The following is a 15,097-nucleotide window of genomic DNA, read 5'->3' as shown; positions in this document are numbered from 1 at the left end:
TTGGTGGATGGTAATGGCTGTGGATTTGAAGAGTGTTGAAGTGTGAAAGTTCTCAAAGCGAGACGGGAATGAAAACGATGGAGCTCTGTAGATGAGCACATATGCATTCAGGTGGTCTTCTGTGAGTACAAAACAACAAGTGCTGTGCTGCTTGAAGCCATCTGTGGCAGGGGGATTGGAACCTGATGATCCTTGAGGTCCCTTCCAACCAAAAAATTCTATTATTCTGTGATTCTGTGATCTGAAGTATCTTGTCTCAGAGACTCAGATAAAAGACGGAAGCGCATTTCCTACTGATTAGCCCTAGGCCAATATCTTTGCTTCCCACTGCTCTGAATCACTCCCTACTCATCTTGTATCTGTATCACTTCTTCCTTAGGCACTTTGTATACAGCCTAAATAAATCACAAAGGAGCACAGCTCTCCTGAAGTCCTAGAATAATACGAGTAATTAAAAGTGTCCCCAGAGAGCTATATTCTCAAGATGTGAGAAGTTTCATAAGCTGTACCTGAAATAATAATCCTATAGACTGACAACGTGAAGTCTGGCAAAGAATATGATTGCTGGTTATAAATACATGACTGTTGGATAACTATCAGAAGGAGGAGAGCTATGTACAATCATGTACAAGACTGATGCAAGAGGGCATGAGCATAGACGCTCTATGGATAGACTTACGAGTGGATATTATTGGATGATTTCCAACCTAGAGAGAGCAAAGAGGTTCAGGAGGAAGGTGATGGAGGAAAAAATGAACTTGCAGTTAAACTAGAGTATCAAGAATTTATGAAGGTCTTTAACTCAGTGGTTGCCTGGAGTTTGGAGGCCACTTCCCATCCTGAGCTTGCAGTGTGCTCCCAGAAGTGTCCCTCTGCTATCACCAAGATTTTAGCCACAAGACAATGTCTTTGGAGATGGGCACAGACCTGTTCAAATCCTGGTCATGTAAGTGCCCTGTGCAAGACTGTTGAATGACGAGCTAAGACTTGTCTGTGCTTTGTTCTCCTATTAATGATGATGGAATGGTTTTGGGAACAGTGGGGCAAATCTTGCAAGTTTTCCAAGATTTCAGACGAATAAGGAAAGCAAAGTTTGGTCTTTGCGGGTTTGGGTTTTTTTTTCTTTTCTTTTTTTCTTTTTTTTGTTAGACATGAATAATGCTCAAGAGTGCCATTTTCTCCCAAAAGGAACATACCCTGTATCATTTCTGGGCAAGAGAATCAGAATGTATTTAAAGCCTGGATGGTCAGAGCTACTCACCAAAAATGCACCTGTGGGTATTTAACTACTGAAAGGTTTGATTTCCATTTTCACCCAAGGAAGCACACATCTATATCCCACAAAAACTCCACTGCAGGTGTTCAGCACCTACTCACCTTCTCTTCTGTCTAATCAAAAATCTTCTATGATGCATTATTTTGTCAATAGATGTGCCACCCCTAAATAGGGAATGAATGCTCCTCGTAGTGCATAGGCTGCTTTTGTGTTATGGAAGCAGCAGCTTCCTCTAAAGGTGCCCAGGCTGAACAACAGAGAAACATTTCTGCATCCTTTGGAGACCAGTCCAACTCAGGCTATTCAATGATTCCACAGGCACTGAGCACCACGAGGCCAGCAAACATAGGCCAACCACAGGAATGAGTATTTGGAAACAGCATGTTATGGATGATCTTATGTGGTCTTCCCTTGCCAGATACTCTAAAATAATCATAGAATCTTGGAGTCATTAAGGTTGGAAAAGATTTCTTAGATCTTCTAGTCCAACTGTTGACCGTGCCTGCTGACCATGTCCTTCAGGTACCATATCCCCACAGTTCTTCAACGCCTCCAGGGATGGTGACTCCACCACCTCCCTGGGCAATAAGGAAGCATTCCACACCATGTTTTGAAGGAAAAGAGGCCAAGGAGATCGTGAACAGCAGCATCAGCACCTTAGAGTTTGCTTCTTTTGCGTATCTACAGAGTTGTCATCTTCAGAGGGCTGTGGCTAGCTAATGAGCATCTGCTAATCTTAAGGTAGTGTGTGAGAGGAGACAAAAATCTTAGCCTGCATGGAAGCTTCTGCCCTATAGTTACCCATCATGTTCATTCTCAGCTTGTTCATGGCTGCAGCCTTCCAGCACAAGGAACATCAGTCCTTTCCCATTTTGACTTACCAGCAGAATCCCCTGTGCACTGTGTTTAAGCAGAAATAGGCTTTGGAAAAAGCTCAGTGGAGCACAGATAATTCCACAGTGGGTTCCTTTTAGTGTCTGTGCCCATCCTAAGCACTGGTGGAAGCTGCTGCTGATCCTAATCTCTGCCCTCAAAATAAGGTTTCATGGCTTTCGTTCTTCCCTTGCTGCTGCCCCTCGTGTTTCATGTGGGAATATTTGTATTACCCTAGGCAACTGCCACCAAGAAACTCACTTTCTCTGCCAGCCTCTCCAGCTGCATTTCCCATCTGTAAGCTGCAGGAATACCAGAATATATACATGAGCACACAGGGGAAACCATGAGGTCCTCAGGGGAGGTCTCCATGTGGATGAAAACAAATAGGCTGTGACAGACACCCTGTATTCCCAGACAGCCTGGGAAATAGCTGTGCAGTTAGGTATTCCTCCTGCTCCGTGCCATTTATGGATTGTCTACAAGCTTTGCCTGCCCTCAGAAAGACTGAAAGAGAAAAATACTTTTTTTTTTTTTTTTTAATTGGTGCTGCCCATGGTTTTTCTTCCTGCTTGTTCAGCACTGATGGAGTAGGAAGGACTCCAGCAAAGCGCTTGCAGATTTCTCATGCCAACTGTTTTCAGACAGACTTTGGGATGGCATTTAATTGAACATCATTATTAATAGAATATTATGTGAATCAGTAGAAGGTGTCCAAGTTTCTTTTAAAAAGTTATTGTTTGCATTATTTCTGTGCAGATGATTCTACTAATTCAGCTAGCTTTCAACCACACTGGCACATTGTGATGATTGCTGATGTTAATTATTTGTATCATGCTTTGGATCAGACAGTAGCAGCTCTGAACATCCTAAAGGAGAAAATAGCACTGTACGGATAGAGTGAGAAGAAAAAGCATGAATCAACAGAAAGGCTACATTGAGTTTTATCAGCACTGTTCTATAAAGCATTTGGTAGACCTGCATTGCTGAATCAGGGAGATCACCTGTATGGGAACAATGGATAAGTTTTCTGCCTTTTCAGCTCTCAGCATTTCCCAAGTCCAAAGAATGAATTTTCTAATTCTTTGCTTTCTACATCACATCGTGCAATTAAGATCGTTTGACTGAGATAATTAGCAGAGTGTGCTTTTCTCTGCGAACAATCAGAAACTCTGCCCACTTCTGACACAGGTTGCAGCCAACTGCAGGAGAGTTTTTCTTGCTTTTCATTTGCAGCTTGTTCCTGCCATGGAAACCCAGTTATGATATCCTGCACAGCAAGCAATTCAGGATGCCAGGGGTATGGTATTAAGTCAGAAAATGACATTTGAGCTTGAAACACGATCTGTTCTCAAATCAAATCAAGAGGTCGTTATGTGTAATTTCCCACAATACACCTGGCTTTTGATTACTAGCTAGGAGGGCCAATGAGAATTATGTTTGCTTCCACCTTAATTGCTTCTTTGCATCTAACTTTCTGCTGTAGGGCTGAAGCTCATGCTTTTACGGGGCTGTGTGTGTGTGTGCAGTGGGAGATGTGTGCTCCTGGCTCACCTTGTCTGGCTCTGTTCAGCACAGAGACCTGCTGCTAGTCAAGTAGCAATGTATGTGGGAAGTGATATCCTCCCTTCCAGTTGGAAAGCTCATCATCTTTCTCTCCTTTCCAAGGAAGCCCTGTTCCTTCTGCCTCCTCATTTGCTCAGTGTAACCTATGCATCTTTCCTGGCACTGCTTGCTTGCTGTATTTCAGGGGGATACGTCAGGCCCAAAGTCTGCTTGCAGGCACAGCCAGAGGTGAAATTGCTGTGTGAACTGTGCTACTTCAGGAGCGTTGCCTTTTACCGACAGCCTCAGCCTCCATGGCTCATTGGTCTGACTGAATATGGAAGTTCCAGTGTCTTTATGTTTGGGGTCCTTGAATCTGTTCTGACTGAATTGCTCCAACATTTCTCTTTCCTGCAAACCTGGGACCATGCACTAGGGAAGAGTAAGGAGAAGAGCCCAGCCAAGGGCTCAACCAACACATTTTGTCTGAAAAGGATCAAGAAAATACAGGAGAAGGATTTTTAGTGAAAATCCACAGCCTCAGTGCATGGTGTCTCCCCTGGGATGTGCCTGCCTAGAGCTGCTGTGGATGCTCCATCCCTGGAGGTACTTAAAGGCAGGTTGGATGGGGCCCTGGGCAGCCTGAGCTGCTGTGGGGCAACCAGCCCATGGCAGAAGGTTGGAACTGGATGATCTTTAAGGTCCTTTCCAGCCCAAACCATTCCATAATTCTGTGCTCACTGGGATGGCATCTATTGCTGCTGGCCTTGGAAGTGGGGCTGCACACTTCCATGGGCAGCAAGGGCTGTAAATAGGCAGAAATGACAGAAACAATGATACCTGACACGTAGATGAAGATGAAACCTTCCATCATCCAGTATTTTAGGCTGGGGGACTTAAAATGGCTCTGTAATTCACAATTTCTTCCTAGAAGTGCTTCAGTTGTATCTGAAGCATCATTTCAGTCACCCATTTCTTCCCTTTCATGACTATTTAGCTTCCCTGTACCAGGAAAATATCACTGCCACGCTCCAGATTGCAGCGTCTCCCTGCTGAGGTAAGAATAACAGCTCAGTTCAGAACTTCTGAGTTGCAAGGAAATGCATTCACGCCATTCACCTGATTTTACAAGAGTTCAATTCACTAACTTGTCATACAGCACAAATTCCACCTCCCCCTACTCACAGTAATGATGTGAGCTCCTTTTCAGGGCTGCCCGTGAAGGCAGTTATCGCTGTTCCTGGAACACTGACTTGTTTGCTTTCTCATCCCACGAAGTGAAACCAGTAATTAATCATGGAGAAAGGAGCTGTGTAACCCATTGCCACAGAAGACTGTTGTGACTTCAGGACAGGTCATTTTTATGAATAGCAGCAGTATTTCAAAGCAAATTAAGGTGTGTGAGTTTAAGCTTGCTTCTACCCACCAATGGCCAAGAAGATTCCTGGGGAGAACAAATGACTCTGAGAATTATGAGTTTCTTCAACAGGCTCTGATATAATTATGAACAGGCTTTGTCCCCGTACCAAACAGCAGATGCACTGCAGGTCTCCTCTTTGTTGTGTTACATATCCTTCATCCTCTGTCCACCTCTTAGGTATCTGACTACACAAATAAAATTTATGGGTAGGTTCTGGGGACCGTTGTCTCAGCCAGTATCCCTCCCAGTGCTTTTTCCATAGTAAATAACCATGCTGATACTCACCAGCAGTTCCTGTATATGAAAGAAACTTGTTCAGGTGGCTGGCAGGAGCTTTTCCTTTATTTACCAGTTGGCTTAGCTACAGTTCTCACTGCTGTGCATTGCAGCCTCCACACACTGCACTACCCTGCTGTGTCTCCCTGCCCAGCCTGAATCTGACATGCTTCCCTCTCATGCTTTTCCTACCCTTGGCTATGAATTGCATCACAGACAGTGTGATTTTTGTGCCAGTACTGGTTAGCAGACAGAAACACAGAAACCAAAAGAGGTAAAATGATAACTATTCCACGTCTGGGGTTTCCTCACTGTCTGAACCACTGAGAAGCCCTGCAGCACATTCAGACTTGGCAGGGATGATCTTTGAGGACCTTTCTGACCTGAGCCGTTCTATGATTCCATGATACATGTCTCAGCCTGAGGGTAGTGCTGTACATTCAAATCCCACCTATTTACCCTGGCAGAGCAGCAGCCCAGCCATCACAAAAGCAGTTCCTGCCTCTCACCTGTGCCAAGGAAGGGAAGTGGGTTGGAATGTGAGTGGGGAGGAACAGCAGATGGTCCTACCTTGCTCCATCAGCTCTAAGACGTGAGCCTTTTTAGTTGGTCAGAGCATGTCCTTACCAGCTGTGCCACACACAGAGTGTCAGAAGGGAATGAGACTGCATTACATGGGTGCTGATTCCTAAAAGATGTCTTTTGCTAAAAGTAGTGGGTTGTGGGAGCCAACTGTCCATGTTTCATGTCCAAAGCATTATTTGACAAAGTTTAAGTCTCACATTGGTAAATTCCAGGTGTTGGTTGTATTTATATTTCACTTAATTTTACACCAGGACCGTATCTCCTCTCATCACATTGTAACGTGTTGTGTTGGTTTTTGTTTTTAAACAAGGAATTTTGATCTTCATCATTCCCTGTGTAACTTGGGAGTTCCCAACACAGACCCTACCCTCTTGCTTTTGGTGCTGAGCAGACATCACTAAAAGTCAGTCTGTGTCCTAAGCATCTACCAGTCCAAACAAAAGCCAGTGCTGAGTGCAGAGAGATGGGCAAAGAAGACAACAGTGTGAACCAAGAGGCAGTACTGAGGGCAAAGACTGTGAGGACAGAGTATGCTAGGGTTGTCTTTGTATTCCAAGGTGATGTTGATGACTGGGATCCTGCTGGCAGGAAAACTCTTTCTAAGAACTTAACCAAAAGGTCTGAAACAGTTTAATCCCGTTTTCTTCTCCAGTCCAGTGTTGTGCTGTATGCCTAGTGGGAATCAGGCTTCTTCCAGCCAGATGTAGTGATGTCCTAGCATATGGGATGATGAAACTACATCTCAGCAGAGGCATAGTGCACTGGATCTGTTTTGCTGCTAGAGTTCTCAAAAGCAGTTAGTTTCATGAGAGCATCTCTGTCGTTTGACCTGAATTTCCTCAATTTTAGTCCCCTGCTTCTTTCCTCGCCCCCAGAAGTAGTATTTCAAACTCCTTCCTTAATCTGCTAATCCTTAACCTGATGGAAGTGATTAAAACATTTAGGAGAACAGAAGCTGCAGGACATTTGTGTGCAGAATGGTCAACAAAGAACAAACCTTTATAGCGTGTTTCAAAGTCAGTCTAAAGCCAGATGGGTTCTTGGGGTTCAACACGAAAGGCAGTGGATGTTGGTTGCATGCTTGCTTTGAAAGCCTACCCATGAATGCTGGCCTTTGGCTGGAAGTAAAGTTTTCAAAGAACTGAGACATCTCTGCCAGGTCCCCTGCTAGCACAGGTTAGCTGAGAGCAACACTTTTTGCTTTATACCCTACATAAAAGTGAATGGATGTCAGCAGCTGGACTTCTTTTTCCTTTTTTTTTTTTCCATATTGACTCCAGTCATGAGTCATTGGGGCTCTGAAAACGAAACACTGATTTTACAGCCTGAGTTGTTAAACTCAGAAGCTGTTTTGACACTGAGTTTGTAGGGTTGTACCTCGGGGCATCGTTGTGTACGTTGCAGTATGTCATGTGGGAGGTTCTCCATTTGCTTTTTGCTGGATTGCTCTGAAATCTTTGAGAGGGTTGTGAGGCTGAAGAACACAAACAGAATTGCTTCTGGCCCTCGGGTTGACTGATAAGGTCCTTGGAAAAATGCAGGAGGGTTTTATGATGGCAAAATGTTATGAAGGAGGCTGGCTTGCTTATCATACAAAAGACTTGAGGCAGTAGCTATGTGGGCTATTGGATTGTGCCTTCTCATTTTAAGGAATCTTTGCTGTCAGTGAGATGAGCAGTTGCTAGTTAAGGTTAACCAGGTTTGAAAACACCCCTTTCTGTGTGTGTGTCCCATGTCACAAGCAGGGAGGCTGCTATGCCAAATGGAGAATCCTAACCTGATGATGCCAGGAAGCACACTGGCTATCTGAACCCCTGTGAAAGTGGTTCTGGTAGCTTGGTTTCTGGAAGAAAGGCATATAGCAAGCACCACATATTTTACCATCCATCTGTTGCTGTTTTGTATTATTCACACCATTTATATGCATTGTGACTACACTGCAAAGTCCAATTTTTGGCTTTGGCACGGCTGTGCCATTTACCTGGAGATCAGAGAATTGGGCCTGGCCCAGTAATGCTTGTTGGTGAGGTTGTGCTACAGACATCCTCACAGTCCATCATTGCTGAGCATGGAAAAGAAGAACCTCCTTTCTCATAGAGTAAGAAGGTTATGGGTGGGAATAGATTACAAGGCACTTGGCAGGTGAACAGAATTAACTTGTTTATTTTATGTACTTGTATACAATTTACTTTATATGTATGTCTATCTATTCTATATATAATGATTCAAATCTATTTCCCTGTTTAGGAGTATCAGATGCCTTCGGAATATTATCCACTGGAATTTGATCACCACGTTCATCCTGAGAAATGTGATGTGGTTTCTGCTCCAAATGATAGACCACAACATACATGAAAGCAACGAAGTAAGTGCTTGGAGGTGGTGTAGCACACAATTTGGGGGTGAGCTGAGATGCTGAATTCATTCAGCTGATAGAAATATAGCAGAGGGCACACACTCAGAGCATTTTTCATGTCATTTCAAGAAAAAAAAAAAAATCTTAGATTTTTTAAATTTCCATTTATTTGCTCATTGCTGCATGTCAGATTTTTTAAAGTCATAATCCGGCTCCAAAAATCTCTCTGATCTTCACTGTCCACTGAGATTTTCCAAATATTGTGCTTCGAGACACAGTACCGTGGTTCTCAAGTATTCTTGTCACAGCATCTTGCAGTGATTGCATTTCTGTGCAAAAAACATTCATTCCAGAGGACAACACCTCCATGAACAGGAACAGAAATAATTGCTTTGGCTGTTCAGGCTTTCAGTCAGCTACTTTGTCTGATGACAGCAGGCACCTTTCTGTCTGGAGCCTGAGGGACTCTGCAGGAAAAAAAAGAAATCAGACCTGAAACAGAACAGTTTGACCCCTTTATATCCTTGTGGTTCCATTTTTCTGCTAATCCCATCTTCACTATGAGGTTGTGTGAGATGGGCTGCATCCAGGGACGCATTCCTCCAGGGATGCAAACTCTTCACTCCAGCTTCTGCTGCTTGGCTCTAGCTCTGCTCCTTTGCTTGGTCCCTTGGGGAGGGCTGAATCCTTGGAGATGAGCTCACTTAACTAGTGGGAAACTAGTACAGCCAGCATAATAGCAAAGAAGTGGTTGCTGCTTCCTAAGTCAGCTTTCTTATGGGTGATGGAGGGTAACGGCCACTCATAGGGACAGATCTGCACAGTTAAAAATGGGAGGTGGGCAAGAAGTGGGGCATCTTCTGTGCATGGCACTGGGCGCTCTTGATAAAAACAAGATGTCACCATGCTTCCATTTCTCTTATTTCTTGATCACTCATGAAACTCCCAACTGATGCTTCTGGTTTGAGTGAGGACATGGGAGCAGTCCCTTTGTTAGTACTGCAATGCCTTGCCTTACCCAGAAGCCCCAATAACATGAGGATTTTTACAGAATCACCAAGGTTGGAAAAGACCTTCAAGATCATCCAGTCCAACCGTCCACCCATCACCAATAGTTCTCACTAAACCATGTCCCTCAACACAACATCCAAACGTTCCTTGAACACCTCCAGTGTCGGTGACTCCACCACCTCCCTGGGCAGCCCATTCCAGTGCTTGACCATTCTTTCAGAAAAGTAGTATTTTTAAATTATTAAAAGTAAAATATAATAAAGTAGATTTTGAAATGTATTAAACGCATTCACTCATAAAGAAAAAATACTTGTTCTCAGTTTTCTTGGGAAATAATTCTACATTTCCTTGGGGAATCATTCTTTTTAATAGTCCCCTTTTACAGAGTTTTTACTGTTCTCAATTGTATTCTTCTAGTGGAATGTTCTGCTTTTAGGACTGTTTCCTGATGGCTACCTCCAGAATAAACAACTTACCACTGTGTTACGGGTACATACATGAACACACCCTTCATAGTTCTGTTTTGGAAAGCAAGTGGCCTAAAGCGCCCATAGTGAAAAAGCTGGATCCCTCACTGATAGCAGGCAGTGTGTGTTCCTGGAGGAGATGCTTCTGCAGAAATTGAAAAACACTTCAGGAGCTCAGATATCCAGTTTTTTGAAGTCAGCTGGGCACTTAATCATCCTTGGTTAACTTTTCAAATGTCAGATTTGTGACCTTCCAATATTTGAAGGGTGCATGTAAACAAGAGGAGGTACAACTGTTTACGAGGGTGAATAGTGATAGGATAAGGGGAAATGGTTTTAAACTGAAATGGGAGATTTGGGTTAGGTATTGGGAGGAGGTTTTTCATCCAGAGGGTGGTGAGGCACTGGAACAGGTTGCCCAAGGAGGCTGTGGATGCCCCATCCCTGCAGGCATTCAAGGCCAGGCTGGATGTGGCTCTGGGCAACCTGGTCTGCTGGTTGGTGACCCTGCACATAGCAGGGGGTTGCAACTGGATGATCACTGTGGTCCTTTTCAATCCAGGACATCCTATGATTCTGTGATTCTATAATCCCACAGTTTGGAAAAACAAACAGCAAAGTCTTCAGTACCGCGATAAAAATAAAGCCCAAGCTTCTAAATTTTTTTGTCTTATCTATGCATAACTGTATTATTGTTCAAGTAGATACTCCTTTAAGAAGATGGAGCTTTCATTAGTTCCTTCTTTGCTTTGTGTTTCTGTCATTTTCACGCAATGAAAGATGGTGGGATATGAGCTTTACTGCTGATAGTTCTGTGCTCTCATGATAATACTGAAATATTAATGCAGATTTTTACAATTGTTTTGGACTAATCCGTTGCACTTAGAGACTCAGCCGTGTTTTAAAATGGCACCACAAAGTGCTCAGGAAAATATAAACCGATGAAGACAAAGGCAGATCCTCACATGGCTCAGTTTGCCATTATTGCTCACCTTTTCTCCACAAAATATCGCAGGCTTTTTTTGGGAGAGTGCTTTATACAAACTTAGTGGTCATGCTCTCATTGTGGTGGAAGTCAGCAACAAAACGACGCCTCCAAAATCAATGGGAACAGCGTAATTTATGGCAGCTCATCATGTTATCTCTTTGGGGCTAATCAGAGGAGACCTTCCCTTGCTCCAGGGAAGGTTCAGGCTGGATATTAGGAAATACTACTTCTCTGAAAGGATGGTCAGGTGCTGGAATGGGCTGCCCAGAGAGGTGGTGGAGTCACCGACCCTGGAGGTGTTCAGGGAACATTTGGATGTTGTGTTGAGGGACATGGTTTAGTGAGAACCATTGGTGATGGGTGAATGGTTGGACTGGATGATCCTGTGGGTCTTTTCCAACCTTGGTGATTCTATGATTCTATGATTCTATGAAATCATACCGTTACAGAAACGTAAAGGACTCAACATGAAAACATGTTGCATGAAGTCGTTGTGCTGATGCTAATAAATCAAGAAGGGGAAGTGCTGGAATGGTGGATACATGAGAGGACCGAGTGTCCTCTGGCAAATAAATGAAATGGCATAAATTAATGAGTTCTCCTAATTGGGTTTATTATTTGATAATAACAAATGCACGATTCCGACAGGAATTGCGCGGAGTCGTTAAAATTCATTTTGTTCTGGTTTCCTATGGAAACAGTGCATTGGGAGATCTGACAGCCTTCGTGTGTGTGGGTCTGTAGGTGTCCCTGCACGTTCACAACCCACGGTGCAGTGCCATTCAGTTCTGACAGAGGAGCAGCAGGCTGAAGTACAATTAGCTGTACAGTTCGTTTGAAAAGAAGAAAGGCTGCGTAAGTTTTACAGCTGAGGGAAAGGGCAGAACAAGAGTGTCAGTGTCACATCGGAGCATTTACATGAGATGGAGGCCACAGGGAAAGATTTAATTCATGTTTATACCTTCTTAGACAGCAAAAGCAAATATGAGACTGAGTGCCTTAGAAAAAATGGTCTGAGTAGTTTGGGAGTCAATCGGGAATGAAACCAAAGTGCTCGGTAGTAGCCAGAAATAGAGGGGAGGGGTTCCTTTTCATTCTACTTCATTTAGGCTAGAGAAAAAAATATCTAATTTGCTTACACTACACTTTGAAAGGGTAGATAACAGCAAGACAAGGGGAAATGGTTTGAAGTTGAGGGAGGGAAGATTTAGATTGGATGTCAGGGGGAAGTTCTTTCCTATAAGAGTGGTGAGGTGCTGGAACAGCTGCCCAGAGAGGCTGTGGATGCCCCATCCATCCCTGGAGGTGTTCAAGGCCAGGTTGGATGGGGCCCTGGGCAGCCTGGAGTGGTATTAAATATTGAGGTTGGTGGCCCTGCATGTGGCAGGGGGGTTGGAGATTCATGATCCTCAAGGTCCCTTCCAAACTGGACCATTTTGTGATTCTGTGAATAAAGGAAGTTCATCTTCTGCTCAGTTGTTTTGTTTTTAAGTCCCATTGAAAGGATCAGGGCAAACTACATTTCAGCTCTTGATGAAATTACACAGACATAAAAGGCTGTAACAAATCCAAAAGGGTTTTTTCTTTCTGTTTATTGAAGCTCAGTAAACAGAAGTGATCACCACTTGTGGATGCACTGTCATTTTGTGTCCGTGTTTCTTGCCCAATACATTTTTAGATATATTCTGTGGACCCACAGAATTCTGCTGGGTTCCAAAGTGCATCTGTTGCTCTGTTGAATGCCTAGAGATCGCCAGTACCCCATGCAGATGAAGTCCAAAATGAAATTAACTGAGGGTCAAAAGTTTCGAATTCTTCAGTAGAGTTAATTAAAAGGCTGGAGAATGGTGAGACTGAAAATGACATCCGTGCTACCAGCTAACATAGGTAATTAGTGTCATGCTTCAGGGAATACACCGAATGCATGCTTGGCTAGGAAGGAATTTTCCTAGACTTTTGTGTGTAGCGCTATGGAAATCATCGTCAGCAGCTACTTAATGATTTATTGATGGGATGTTACCATCTGCCTCCCTGTGGATAATTGCCTGTTGCACAGCTGTGCTCTCCCCGCACACAGCCATAGGAGCTGCTTACATTGAGCCTGACCAAAAAGTATTATGTTGTGAAATTCAGGGTGGTGTGTGCAGTACTGCAACTTACAGACACAAACGGCAGGAATAGAGGGGATGAAACAGTTGATAAACACATAGCTTAAAAGTAAAATATCCTTTTTTTCCTAAATGTCAGTATTGCTCCTTCAATGGAAGTGAAACAGGACTGCAACATTAACTTTTATCTTAAATTTTCTTCAAATTGCTCAGCAGATAAGTAGTACTGCCTAAGAGATGCTCGCGCTCACAAGCTGTCCTTGGAAATGGCCCCAGGCTATGGCTGTGCCTCTGTGGAAGATCCCCTGTAGTCAAATGTCTGCCTCCTCTTGTTTTCTTTCCACATGGCTGCTTGCACACTGCTCAGGAGGGCACATCTCCTAACGTGTTAGCTTCCATACATGCTTGGTGCAGAGACTCCTGCATGCTGTGGGCGAAGCCAACCCTCAGCTGAAAGTGACAGACGTAGCTGTGAGCTCCCAACTGCAGCTAAGATACCACAGTTCCAAGTCCCAAGTATAAATGTGCATCCTTTGAATGACTTCTGTCGTTGATTTTAAGAGAAGAGCGAGAAACAGAGTTTTTGAAATGGTCTTAACCATTATTTCCTGTCTCCATTCCAGCCCTGGTGTCGAAGTATTACCACTGTCTACAATTATTTTGTGGTGACCAACTTCTTCTGGATGTTTGTGGAAGGCTGTTACTTACATACTGCTATAGTGATGACCTACTCCACGGATAAGCTGCGGAAATGGGTCTTTCTCTTCATAGGATGGTGTAAGTGCCTCGTGCATTTAAAATGGTGTTGTATGGTGCTGAGCATTAGGGTGATGAGAACAAGAGCAGAGAGGCAGGTTAAAGGGAAAGGGGGAAAATGGAGATGGGAAGCACTTCTTCAGTGAAATATATATGGTTAAGAGTAGCTGGGTCCTTTAGAAAAGAGCAAAAAAGAATGAATTCCAACCTAGCAAGAAAACAAGAGATTCTCTTCAACCTGTTTCACAGGTTCAGGACACAACTCAAATTTGTTGAAGATGTTGAAAATGAGTTTCATCCCCAAATCCAACTAAATTTATAGTCTTGCAGCCTGGGAAATAAAAATTGAAGCAATACTCACCTCCAAATACCCTCTATAAAGTTTTGCCATATAAACTGGAGGAAAATGAAAAGGGACCAGAATTGCCTGTAAACGAACCAAAATGTTCTGGTAACGTTTACAGAAAAATAATAATATGTATTTATGTTGTTAATAATTTTATTAACTTTTCTTACTAGTACTGAATTTCTTTTCTTATTGATATGATTTTTTAATCCATAAAGAAGTCACAGCAATTGCAATGTCTCACATATACCGAGATAGGACCACTTGCATTTAGTCTACCAGTGCATTAAGCAAGACTTCCTATGCTCATTACAAACCTCTCTCTATATCTGCATCATCATCACATAAATGGACTGCGATTAAATAATGAATTTGTTCTGTTGTTGCAGGTATTCCTTGCCCAATCATCATTGCGTGGGCCATTGGCAAACTATATTATGAAAATGAGCAGTAAGTGATGTTAACATTTGTGTTTATGTGGCTGTCTCAATAAATTAGGAAATTCCTGCAGACTGAACTAAGAGTTTAGAAATTAGACTGTTTGGAAAGAGGAAAGGTCAAATCCCCTTCATCTAAACCCAAACAATCTCAAATTTCGGAGCACTATTTGAGCCAGCTCCTAGAAATATCAATACTTTCCCAAATCTCCTTTGCCAAACTCTCGTGTTCTCATTTGATAGCTTTGTGTATGATTTACAGTCAGGTTAATCTCCTTCAATGAGAGTTCTGCTCGAGTAAAACACTGATGGAAACAACAGTTGAGTGCTAAAGGGTGTGCAGAATTCAGTTGTCAGCATGCCAGTAATAGTCTGATGGTCGGAGTTTTTGCATTTCTGGTTCTCTCTCTTCCATCTGAAATCAGTAAGTGCATGAAATTGAAAAATATTGGAGATAAACAGGCATCTGTGTTAGGATTTTTTCCCTAAAAGTTGATACTGATCAGATATAGCTTGTACTTTGCAACTGGTGTTTGGATCAACATCTGCTGGCTGTTGCAATCCACTTCTCTTAACCGTAAAAAAATTCTTTTCTTTGCAAACCTGTTATTCATATGACCACCCTGTCTGTTTATCTGATTAAATGTAAGTGT

The 15,097-nt window shown here is 43.0% G+C and overlaps 1 protein-coding gene across 2 annotated transcripts in view; it reads left to right on the top strand.

The window, feature by feature from the left end:
- The window catches only part of CRHR2 (corticotropin releasing hormone receptor 2), a 131,902-nt gene that overhangs the window by 82,888 nt on the left and 33,917 nt on the right, over nt 1–15,097 (top strand). For both annotated transcript variants that reach the window (XM_090143222.1, XM_031607844.2), the window contains exons 6-8: nt 8,223–8,340; nt 13,529–13,682; nt 14,397–14,457. In XM_090143222.1, coding sequence (XP_089999348.1) covers nt 8,223–8,340; nt 13,529–13,682; nt 14,397–14,457 — 333 coding nt within the window. The remainder of the gene's footprint in view (nt 1–8,222; nt 8,341–13,528; nt 13,683–14,396; nt 14,458–15,097) is intronic.

This window comes from Phasianus colchicus, chromosome 6 (assembly GCF_987193195.1).
Source record: "Phasianus colchicus chromosome 6, bPhaCol1.hap1.1, whole genome shotgun sequence".
NCBI lineage: Eukaryota > Metazoa > Chordata > Aves > Galliformes > Phasianidae > Phasianus > Phasianus colchicus.
Note: the sequence above shows the minus strand (reverse complement) of the source record. Positions and strands in the feature narration are given on the sequence as shown.